Source organism: Carcharhinus amblyrhynchos, chromosome 8 (assembly GCF_965287045.1).
Source record: "Carcharhinus amblyrhynchos chromosome 8, sCarAmb.v2.hapA, whole genome shotgun sequence".
In the NCBI taxonomy this organism is placed as follows: domain Eukaryota; kingdom Metazoa; phylum Chordata; class Chondrichthyes; order Carcharhiniformes; family Carcharhinidae; genus Carcharhinus; species Carcharhinus amblyrhynchos.
In genome coordinates this window covers 109,393,129-109,405,548 of record NC_137331.1, presented here as the reverse complement: position 1 = coordinate 109,405,548, position 12,420 = coordinate 109,393,129, and the positions used below count along the sequence as shown (strand labels likewise).

The window sequence follows — 12,420 nt, the reverse complement described above, 5'->3', positions numbered from 1 at the left end:
AGCAGCAACAGGTATAGCTGAGGGTTACCAGTCTGGTTAAGCTATAACACAGGACTACAATCTTGCTAACAGTCAAGGAAATATGCTGTGGACACAGCTAAATAGCCTCACAAGCAACAGATTTGACAAGAGCTCTGAAGTCCTCCCATATCCAATCATGAATGGAGGTATACAATTAAACTACTAACACAAAAAGGATGCTGTATGAACAACACCATCGTAAAAGTGCCATGTTGGACTCTGGCATCAATGTCATGATACTCACTCGGAGACAGCGGGAGTGGATACGATGGACCTCCTTCTGCACCGTAACAATTCTGTGATACAACACTGATATCTACCCAACATGAAAAATTGTCTAGGTATGTTACATCCACAAGAAGCTGGGCAAGTCCAATCCAGCCAATCACTATCCCATCAAGTCTTCCTCAATCCTTGGCAAAATGTTAGAAAGTATCAACAGTGCTTTCTGATAGCATTAACTTGCCAATAAATTGCTCATCAATGCTCAATTTGGATTCTGCTAGAAGCACTTGGCTCCAGAACGCATTACAATTTCTCCATCTAATCAGCACCCCAGATACATCAATACTACCAGAAGCACCTGCTTGTTTTATGTTAATTAGAGTCATAGAGGTTCACAGCATGGAAACTGGCCCTTCGGCCCAACTTGTCCATGCCGTCCTTTTTTAAAACCCTTAAGCTAATCCCAATTGCCTGCATTTGGCCCATTTCCACTATATCCATCTTACCCATGTAACTACCTAAATGCTTTTTAAAAGTCAAAATTATACCCGCCTCCACTACTACTTCTGACAGTTTATTGAAGACAGTCACCACCCTCTATGTGAAAGAATTGCTCCTCATAACTTCAGATGTATACTCCTCCATTCAAAAGACTATTTTTATCAGGGTTAACACAGCGAAAGCAAAGAATACAAAATATTCTGCTCTAAATCTTGGAAGAATGGTATATCTTATATTACAGCTATTTCAACTGTTCACTAAAATGATTTTTAATTTGATAAAATTCCATTGATAAATAGAAATTACAAACATATTAAAATTGAAGATAAGAATTAGAATAATAGAAATGAGGAGAAAGTGATGAGCAGTTAAGGATTTCTAAGAGGAAGGAAATATTTCAAGAATTCAAAGAGAACCATACAGTATTTATATCAGAAAAGGAATTAAAAGTAAAGTCAATCCATTAAGAAGGTCATCCATATGTAGATGATCAAAATGTGGCACAAGCATTTGAAACGTACTTCACATCAGCCTTTATTAAAGAGAAAGATATCTAAGAGGAGGTCAATACTTAACTGCAAGGTGAGTGACAACGAAAAGGAGAACTTTAAGTAAGTCAGGTTAAATGAAGGGCTGAATCCCAAGTCAATAAAGCAGATCCTCCAACCCACGGGAAGGATCTGGATTGGTCCTGGAAATGATAATTTCAGGAATTTACTGAACACAGATCTGTGCTAGAGGACTGAAGATTGGCCAGTCTGGTGCACACTTCCAAAGGTGAAACAAAGAAAATCAGAGTAAGTATCACATTGCCTGGACAAAATTTTAAAGTTTTCAATTAAAGGATAGAAGTACCACTTACTTGTATAAACATTATTAGAATATGCCAGGGTTTCAAAAGGAACATGTATTTTATAGAACATAGAACACTACAGCACAAACAGGCCCTTCGGCCCACAAGTTGCGCTGATCAAATCCATACCTACCAGGCCATAGAACTATCTGTAACTCCCAATCCCATTAAATCCCATGTACTCATAATAAACCTCAATTTTACTTTAAGGTAGCTATGCATATGGTGTGATGGGGGGAGGACGGGGACTGGGCAAGATTAAGGTGCAAATTAAACAGTAGAAATGTAAATTGGTTAGGAAAGAAGAAAAGGGGAGAGGTTCAGCCTTTGCAGCCATTGCACTTGCAAGCACTCTGAAGAAGATATATCTAACTAGGTTCAGTTCTGAGCTTACTACAGTTCACTGCATATACAAATACTGGCTATATGCCTACAGTGAGTGGTGTCATAAACTGCCAATGATACCACAAAAGTCGGGACAGTTAATTTATTTCAAAAAGTGGATAATGAGATATTGATAAATGGGATAAAAACTGGTGGATGGAATTCAATATTTGTAATTGTAAGGTGACTTTTTTTGGAAAATGTCAGTAATAATGTCCCAGAAGGAAGTTGATGGTGGGGATGAAAGATCAGAAGAAGAGTTTTTGAATGCAAAAGCCAAGCGGCTGTGCAAAATTATTAATAAAGCCCCAGAATGTGGTTATGGTTAGATGAAAACAGAGCAATCTGGGTGTTCCAGTGCATGAATCACAAAAAGGCTAGCAAGTAGATCCAACAAATTAAGGCAGCAAATAGTATTTTGGCATTTATCAGAGGTGTTTAAAAATAGGGAAGTTATATTACAATTGTACAGGGTATTGGTGAGCCCTTGCTTGGAATACTGCTTACAGTTTTGGCCCCCGATCTTAAAAAGGATTTTAAAAAGTTTATTTGCCACAAGTAAGGTTACTTTAACAGTGCAATGAAGTTACTGTGAAATTCCCCTAGTCACCAGAGTCTGGCGCCTATTCGAGTCAATGCATCTAACCAGCATGTCTTTCAGAATGTGGGAGGAAACTGGAGCACCCAGAAGAAACCCACAGACAAGGGTAGAATGTGCAAAGTCCACACAGACAGTGACCCAAGCCAGGAATCGAAACCAGGTCCCTTGCACTGTGAAGCAGCAGTGCTAACCACTGTGCCATCATGCCATGGATATAGTGCAGTCCAAAGGAGATTCACCAAGCTAACCCCTGGGACGAGAGGGTTGTCCTACCAAGAAAGATTAAATAGTCTGGGTCTGCATTCCTCGGAGTATAAGATCCTAAGGGGGCTTGACAGGGTAGATGGTGAGATATTTTCACAAGTGGAGTCTTGAAAAAAGGGGACATTGCTACAAGATAAAGGACCAATCATTTAAAACTGAGGTGTGTAGAAATTTTTTCTCACAGAGGGTGGTGTATCTCTGGAATCCTCTGCCCCAAAGGATAGTAAAGCGAAGACTGATAACTCGAGAAATAGAGGGTTATGGGGAAATAGCACAGAGAAAGGAGTTGAGGCCAACATAGATCAGCCATGGTAGCACTGGTTAGTTTAACGCCTGTGGTAGGTAAAATGTTAGAATCCGTCATTAAGGAGGAAATTGCGAGGCATCTTGAAGGGAATTGCTTGATAGGGCGGACGCAACACGGTTTCATTAAAGGGAAGTCGTGTCTGACAAATTTACTGGAGTTCTATGAGGATGTGTCTAGGGCAGTGGATAGAGGAGAGCCGGTGGATGTGGTCTTTCTGGATTTTCAGAAGGCGTTTGACAAGGTACCTCACAAGAGGTTATTGCAGAAGGTCAGGGGACATGGAGTTGGGGGTAGGGTGTTAGCGTGGATAGAGGATTGGTTGTCAAATAGGAGGCAGAGAGTGGGGGTCAATGGGTGCTATTCGGATTGGTGGTTGGTGACTAGTGGGGTGCCCCAGGGGTCGGTGCTGGGGCCTCAGCTATTTACCATTTATATAGATGATCTGGAGGAGGGAACCGAGTGCAGGGTGTCGAAATTTGCTGATGACACCAAGATTGGGGGAAAGGCAAATTGTGCGGAGGGTGTGGAGAGTCTGCAGAAGGATCTAGATAGGCTGGGCGAATGGGCCAGGAAATGGCAAATGGAATTTAATGTTGGCAAGTGTGAGGTGGTCCACTTTGGTAGGAAGAATGGTAGGAAGGACTATTACTTACGTGGCGAAAAACTGCAGCAGGCGACGGTGCAGAGGGACCTCGGGGTCCTTGTGCATGAGTCGCAAAAACCCAGCTTGCAGGTGCAGCAGGTGGTCAGGAAGGCGAATGGGATGCTGGCCTTCATAGCGAGGGGGATTGAATATAAAAGTAGGGAGGTCTTGCTGCAGCTGTATAGGGCATTGGTGAGGCCGCAGCTGGAGTACTGTGTGCAGTTTTGGGCGCCGCACCTGCGCAAGGATATTTTGGCCTTGGAGGGAGTGCAGAGGAGGTTTACTAGGCTGATACCGGAGTTGAGGGGATTGAGCTATGAGGAGAGGCTGAATAAACTAGGCTTGTACTCGTTAGAGTTTAGAAGAATGAGGGGAGATCTCATTGAGACGTATAAGATGATGAATGGGATGGATAGGATAGAGGTGGAGAGACTCTTCCCGCTCAAAAAAGACAGTAGGACTAGGGGGCACAGCCTCAAGATAAAGGGGAGGCGGTTTAGAACGGAGTTGAGGAGGAACTTCTTCACTCAAAGGGTGGTGAATCTCTGGAATTCTCTGCCCGTTGAAGTGGTGGAGGCTGCCTCGCTAAATATTTTTAAGAAGCGGGTTGATGGGTTCTTGATAAGAGAGGGGATTAAGATTATGGGGAGAGGGCGGGAAAGTGGAACTGAGCCACAACAGATCAGCCATGATCTTATTGAATGGCGGGGCAGGCTCGAAGGGCTAGATGGCCTACTCCTGCTCCTATTTCTTATGTTCTTATGTTCACTGAATGGCGGGACAGGCTTAAAGGGCCCAGTGGCCTATTCCTCTTCTATTTCTTGTGTGCTGTGTTCTAGGGTTTAGTATTTTGAAGACCAACATGTATCGGGAGGTCAGACGCTTTAAAGAAAGCAGAATGTAGGATACTGCCTGGTCATCACGAAATACAATGATTTTTCCAAAAATGAAAAATTGTGATTTCTTTCAGCAGATAACAGAGCAAGTGGCAAATGATTGAAGGATAGGACAGGATAGGAACAAAGGAATAAGAGTAGGCCATTTAATTCCTGGAGCTTGATCCACTAGGAATCACATTTGATCTGCTGTTCACCGTATATCCATCTTTGCCCCATTCTCCCTTAACACCTTTGGTTAACAAAATCAATCTTAGCTAATTGAGATCATAATAATGTATCACTGAGATTGACTTTAGTTGAAAGTATTCCATATATTCTACCCCGAAACAAGTTATTATACTTCCATCTCACCACAGTAAACAATTCTCCAGGCTGCATAAAAACTTCCCAGCTACTAGATGTGTCAACACTTGTGTGTAAGGTTCAAAATTAGAGCAAAACAATAACAGAATAATGAATGACAAAGTCTTATTAAAACAAAGGAGAGTAAATATAAATAGTTTGTCTCTTTTTAATGGAACGATGAAAATAAATAGATACCAGCGCTGAAGCAATATATATCAGAAAATATTACAAAAAAGTGAAAAAGCAACAGGTTGAGGCCTGCATCCTAGAATACCGAAAAGGGATGAGGAGAAAGAGCAGGACTCTGACAACAGATAATCAAATAACCTTAGATGTGCAAGGAGTACCACAGGACTGCAGGGCCAGCTAATACAAAATCATTGCTTAAACGGGCAAAGGATAAACTGGTTATCTACAGGACAATCAGCCTAATTCAGCTCATCTGTTAAGTTTTAGCACTTGTCACCATTGTGCACTTAGAAATACACAAGTTAATTAAGATAAGACATCACATACTTGTTAACAGCAAATCAAAACTGACAGATTTCAGAGTTCTTTGAAAGAACAACAGAATAACTGACGAAAGAAGTTGAGTGGAAAATGGAAGTAATTTGACACATGTATTAGCACACAGTGCAAAGCACCGTTTCTTGCGCACTATAACAGAAAACATACGTGCATAGAGAAGGAAAGGAGGGTATAGAATGTAGTGCACTGTCATAGCTAGGGCAGAGAGAAAGATCAATTTAATATAAGGTAGGTCCATGCCCTGATGGCAGCAGGGAAGAAGCTGTTCTTGAGTCGGTTGGTACATGATCTCAGACTTTTGTATTTTTTTTCCGACAGAAGAAAGTGGAAGAGTATGTCCTGGGTACACAGGGTCCTTGATTATGGAGGCTGCTTTGCTGAAGCAGCAAGATGTGTAGACAGAGTCAATGGATGGGAGGCTGGTTTGTGTGACGGACTGGGCTTCATACACGGCTCTTTATAGTTTAATGCGGTCTTGGGCAGAGCAAGAGCCATACCAAGCTGTGATGCAACCAAAAAGAATGCTTTCTATGGCATATCTGTAAAAGTTGGAGAGAGTCATAGCTGACAAGCCAAATTTCCTTAGTCTTCTGAGAAAGTAGAGGCATTGGTGAGCTTTCTTAACTGTAGTGTTGATATGGGGGGGACCAGGGCAGGTTGTTGGTGATCTGAACACCTAAGAATTTGAAGGTCTTGACATTTCCAATTCATCCCCGATGGTGTAGACAGAACATGCTCTCCACTACCCTTCCTGAAGTTGATGACTGTCTCTTTTGTTCTGTTGACATTCAGGGAGGGATTACTGTTGTCGCATCAGCTCACCAGATTCTCTCTCATTCCTGTACGTGGTCTTGTCATTGTTTGAGGTTCAACCCACTATATCAGCAAACTTGAAAATCAAGTTGGAGGGGAATTTGGCCACACAGTCATAGGTTTATAAGGAGCATTAGGAGGCTGAGGACATAGCCTTGTGGGGCACCGGTGTTGAGGATGGTCGTGGAGGAGTTGTTGTTGTTGTCTATCCTTACCGATTGCGGTCTGTGGGTTAGGAAGTTCAGGATCCAACTCAGAGGGAGGAGCTGAGCCCCAGGCCATGGAGTTTGGAGATGAGTTTTGCAGGAATAATTGTGTTGAACTGTAGGCAATAAATAAGAGTTTGACATAGGTGACTTTGTTATCTAGGTGTTCCAGAGTTGAACGCAGGGCCAGGGAGATGGCGTCTGCTGTGGTAGGCAAACTGTAGTGGATCCAGGCAATCTGGGAGGCTGGAATTGATTTGTGTCATGAATAACCTTTCGAAGGACTTCATGTTTCTTATGAGAAATGCAAATAATTGATGTCTCGTAGTTTGTAATTTGGATGCTGCATTGAACAACATAACTTATATTTATATAGTATCGTTAACAGTAAAAACATCCTGGTGGAGCACAATCAGAAAGAAAAAAAGTTGACAAGGAGCCAAGAAAGGAGACATTAAGACAAGTGACCAAATGTTTGGCCAAAAAATGGGTTTTAAGAATTATCATAATGGAAGAAGGCCAAGCATTTGTTGAGGAAAATCCAGACCCTCGGGCCCAGGTGATTGAAAAGACAATTGACAATGACAGGAAAATGAAGTAGAGGCTTCAAAAAAGGACAGAGAGTTGGAGGAACATAAGAGTTCTGTGGACTGAAAGATGTTAAAAATAGGGCAGAGCAAGGCCCTGGAGAGATTTAAACACAAGTGAGATTTTGAAATCATAACATTGATGGACCGGCAGTTGACGTAGGTCAGTGAGCACAGTAATGATGGGCAAATGGGACATGACGTGTCTGACATCGGTTTCTGCCTTTTATAAACAATTCATGTCTATAATGCTTCTGGGGCAATGGGACATCAAGAATGTGAAAAAAATGCTATATAAATGCAAGCTTTTTCTTGGATGCAAGAGGCACAGGCTTGAAATCCGTGGCTTACAAAAAAGTGTTTAATTCTAAGCAATTTCAAGGAAAAGGGTATGGTTACAGACTACTCAAATAGGTATCTGATTAAAAGAGAAAGACAAGGAGATAAAATATAAACAAAATACTAACACTCTTGAAGACGACATTTAGGGATGCCGATATCAAAATCTTTGAAAGTAGGATACATTTAGAAAGTTGCCTGCAAAAGCATTTGGAATCTTAAGTTTTGTAAATGATGGTATAGAATACAAAAACAAAAAGAAAATGCCAAATCTAGAGATAAACTCACTTAGGGCCACATCCAGTATTTCAAAAAGATTATATAGAAAATACTGTATTTAGAAAAGATGTTACAGCCGCAGAGGGATAAGAACACAAGAATTGGGAAGAGGAGTAGACCATAGGACCTAACAATGCCTGCTCTGCCATTCAATACGATCATGGCTGAACTGGGGCTTCAACTCTGCTTTCTCACTTGCCCTCCCATATCCTTTGATTCCTCAGACACCAAAACTCTGTTTATCCCAGTATTAAACATATTCAACCCTCTAGGATAGTGAATTCTAAAGTTTCACCAGCCTTCGAATGAACAAATTTCTCATTTCAGTCCTAAACGATCACGTCATCACCTGAAACTGAGAGCTTGGGTGGGGTTTCCCAGCCAGGGGAAGTCTCAGCGTCAACCCTAGCAAGCCACTTCAGAATCTTAAATGTTTCAATGAGGTCACCCCTCATTCTTCTAAACTTCCAAGAATATTGACCCATTTTACTCAGCCACTTGTCATTGGATGACCAACTCATCACCATAATTAATCTAGTTAACTTCACTATACTGCCTCCAATCTATTATTTCCTCCCTAAAATATAGTAGCTAAAACGGCACATGGTATTGTTTGTGTGGTCTTACTACTGCACCGTACAATTGTTGAAAGATTTTCTTTTTCTAGTATATCTTGCAACAATTGCTTGCTATACCTGCATGCATAATTACTTATGTATTCCGATTACAAGTGCACCCAAAACTCTCTGAACGCCAACATTTGCATGTTTCACGCCTATTGAATAATATTTTGCTGACCCATCAGCAAATGTCTTGTACCGTTTTAGCATTCCTACCTATCTTTGCAACCAGTAAATAGATACATTATTCTGTCACTTCATCTAAGTCATTAAGATGGCTTGTATATAGATGAAACCCCAGCACTGACCCATGCAGCACTTCACTAGCCATAGTGTGCCAGCTTGAATAGCCCCCACTTACCCCTGCTCTCTGCTTCATACTCGTTAATCAATTCTCTATCCACACTACTATATCATCTCCAACTCTTAAGTATTGCAGATGAGATTTACTAAGACAGTACAAGGCATTTGCTGATGGGTCAGATCTCAAACAACAGCGAGACGGGAGTACAGGAAAGAGATAGAGAATCTGGTGAAATGGTATGATAACAATAATCTCTCCCTCAATGTCAGTAAAATGAAGGAGATAGTCATCGACTTCAGGAAAGATAATGGAGGACATGCCGCTGCTTACATCAACAGTGATAAGTGGAAATAAGAACATAAGAAATAGGAGCAGGAGTAGGCCATCTAGCCCTTCGAGCCTGCCCCACCATTCAATAAGATCATGGCTGATCTGTCGTGGCTCAGTTCCACATTCCCGCCCTCTCCCCATAACCCTTAATCCCCTCTCTTATCAAAAACCCATCAACCCGCGTCTTAAAAATATTTAGCGAGGTAGCCTCCACCACTTCAACGGACAGAGAATTCCAGAGATTCACCACCCTTTGAGTGAAGAAGTTCCTCCTCAACTCCGTTCTAAACTGCCCCCCCTTTATCTTGAGGCTGTCCTTTCTGAGCTGCAAGAGTCTCTCCACCTCTATCCTATCCATCCCATTCATCATTTTATACGTCTCAATGAGATCTCCCCTCATTCTTCTAAACTCTAACGAGTACAAGCCTAGTTTATTCAGCCTCTCCTCATAGCTCAACCCCCTCAACTCCGGCATCAGCCTAGTAAACCTCCTCTGCACTCCCTCCAAGGCCAAAATATCCTTGCGTAAGTACGGCGCCCAAAACTGCACACAGTACTCCAGCTGCGGCCTCACCAATGCCCTATACAGCCGCAGCAAGACCTCCCTACTTTTATATTCAATCCCCCTCGCTATGAAGGCCAGCATCCCATTCGCCTTCCTGCCCACCAAGTTCCTAGATGTTCAGATCAACAATCAGTTCTGCGGTCCCTCCATCCCGACGCTACAGTTAAGAAAGCTCACCAACACCTCTACTTTCTCAGAAGGCTAAGGAAATTTGGTATGTCTACTACAACTCTCACCAATTTTTACAGATGCACCATGGAAAACATCCTATCCAGTAGTATCAGAGTTTGGTATGGCTCGTGCACTGACCAAGACTGCAAGAAGCTTCAAAAGGTTGTGAATGTAGCCCAGTCCATCACACAAACCAGCCCTTCACCCATTCAGTCCGTCTACACTTCCTGCTGCCTCGAGAAAGCAGCCAGCATAATCAAGGATCCCTCACACCCTGGATATACTCTCTTCCCCTTCTTCCATCTGAAGACACATACCAACAGATTCAAGAACTTCTTCCCTGCTGCCATCAGACTTCTGAAAGGTACTACCACATATTAAGCTGATCTTTCTTTTCACCTTACCTGTAGGGGCAACACTATAGTCTACACTCTCTTTTTCATTTTCCCCTACGTACTTCATGATTAGCAAGTTTTGCCTATTGCAAGAACTAATACTTTTCACTGTATCCCAGTACATGACAGTAAAATCAAATTAAAAACATTTAGTTTTGACTAGACATTTCAGAAACCTTTTCACAGCACTAAAAGTTAGAATAGGTGCCTAAAATTATACATCGCTTTGATGAGATGAAGAGAGGTCAACTATTTCCAAACGTCAGTGAGTCAACGGGTACAAATTTTGGCTACTGCTGAATTTTACATAATTGTGACACTGGGCTCATAATTTGGGAAACTGGATAAATATTGATAACAAAATGTAGAAGGGTACAAGATTAAATGGATTGTTCTTTCAGCGAATCCACAGATGGTCAAAATCACCCTATTACAGAATTTTGTAGACATTTCAAAAACAGCAGCAAAGCCAGCTCTGGCATCATACCAAAACATACAAGATCAAATTTAGTTTTTGTGGGCTTTCGTTGCACTGTGTTTTTAAAAAAAACAAAGTTTTCTGTTCTTAAGTGTCAAGTTGAAAAGTGAGATGGTAGAATTGAAATTGTAGTGCAACCCTCCTTTCTCTCCCCCACATACACACCTCACACAAATAGGAACACAAAAAGCAATCTGTAATCATCCATCCTCCAAAACACCCGATCTGGCTTATCTTCTCTGGTAACTTCCAGCGAGCAATTTGTCCACCTCTCCCCAAAATCTTGGCGGTTATAAAAAGTAGAAATCTTTGGAGAGCACCACCAGGAGTTAATATCCTAATTAGAAGCTGGGTGCATCACAACACTGGGATGGTGAAGCCCCATTTAGCGGCACTGATGAAATCAACAGATTCTCCCTCTCTCCATCCAGCCATCCCATTCACGGTTATGTTCAATTTGAGAGATGGGGAACTTTCCAAGGCCTACAGTTAACCCCACACACACACAGAATGGCGAAAGCTGGCGGCAACAACTCGGCCTGGGCTTTAAAACGAGCGGGCGGGCGAGCGGTTTAGCCTGGCCACACGGCGCTCCTTTGGGAGGCACGTCGACTACCCGAGCCCGAGGCTTGGGTGCCGCCTAGAGCCGTGGGATGGGGGGTGGTGGGAAAGGGCTCCACCAAAACATCCCCAAGCTGCTCGAGCCTTCATGCTGAAGGTAGAGGAGAACCATTTTAACCGAGTGACTTACCGGGCTCGGCTGCAGAATACATCCTGGCTTCACGGCTCAGAGACAATATGGAATATGGGTAGATATTCCCCTGGTGTTTATGTCGAGTTAAGAAACGGGAAGGCGATATCCGGGGTAACGGGAAGGCAGGGTGAAGCACATGAACAACCTTCCCGCTGGGCCGACAGGGGCCTGGGGGATTGAAGCAGATACACAGAAAACCCCCCCCCTCCCCCGCGGGCCGCACACTCACTGAGGCTGCGACTCGGCCCGGTCCTGTGCGCAGGCGCAGCAGACGGCCCAAGCCCGCGCGCAGGCGCAACAGACGGGCCGGCGTCGCACGCCGGCGCAGCAGACGGCCCGGCCCCACGCGCGCAGGCGCAGCAGATGGCCCGGCCCCGGCGAGGCGGACGCCTGACGATCTGACGTCACCTCCCTGTCGTGCGACCTGACGTCATCCCGCTCCTCCCGCGGGGATATGGCGCCGCCGGCCTCGCGCGCCCGCCTTCCTAACCGCCGCCAAAGTGTAGTGCGCATGCGTCGGCTCGGTGTATTGGGTGTTAACCTGTGTGCCGTGTACCTGTGGGGACAAACCCAACCGTAACAACAGTCTGTGAGGAGAGGAAGCGGAGTTAATATGTTTAACTCTGTCAAGCAGAGTTTGTGTATGTTTATTTATTAGTGTCGCAAGTAAGGCTTGCATTAACACCGCAGTGAAGTTATTGTGCGAACCCCCTAGTCGCCGCAGTCCGGCGTCTGTTCGGGTACACTGAGGGAGCATTTAGCATGGCCAATGCGCCTAACCAGCACGTCTTTCAGACCATGGGAGGAAAGCAGAGCACCTGGAGAAAACCTACACAGACATGAGGAATATGTGCAAAATCCATGCAGACAGTGACCCAAGCACAGGAATTGAACCTGGGACCCTTGCATTGTGAAGCAGCATTGCTAACCACTGTACCACCTATGTGTCTATGCAGAGGGTTGTCTGTTTCTATATATGTAGGGTGTGTGTCCTTGTGTCTGTATTTA

General features: G+C 43.6%; 1 protein-coding gene across 1 annotated transcript in view; it reads right to left on the bottom strand.

The window, feature by feature from the left end:
* Positions 1-11,647, bottom strand: part of LOC145346827 (protein argonaute-2) — a 92,001-nt gene extending 80,354 nt beyond the window's left edge. The window contains exon 1 of the mRNA XM_080194626.1: positions 11,410-11,647. Coding sequence (XP_080050752.1) covers positions 11,410-11,431 — 22 coding nt within the window. The 5' untranslated portion in view covers positions 11,432-11,647. The remainder of the gene's footprint in view (positions 1-11,409) is intronic.
* Positions 11,648-12,420: the final 773 nt, after the last annotated feature.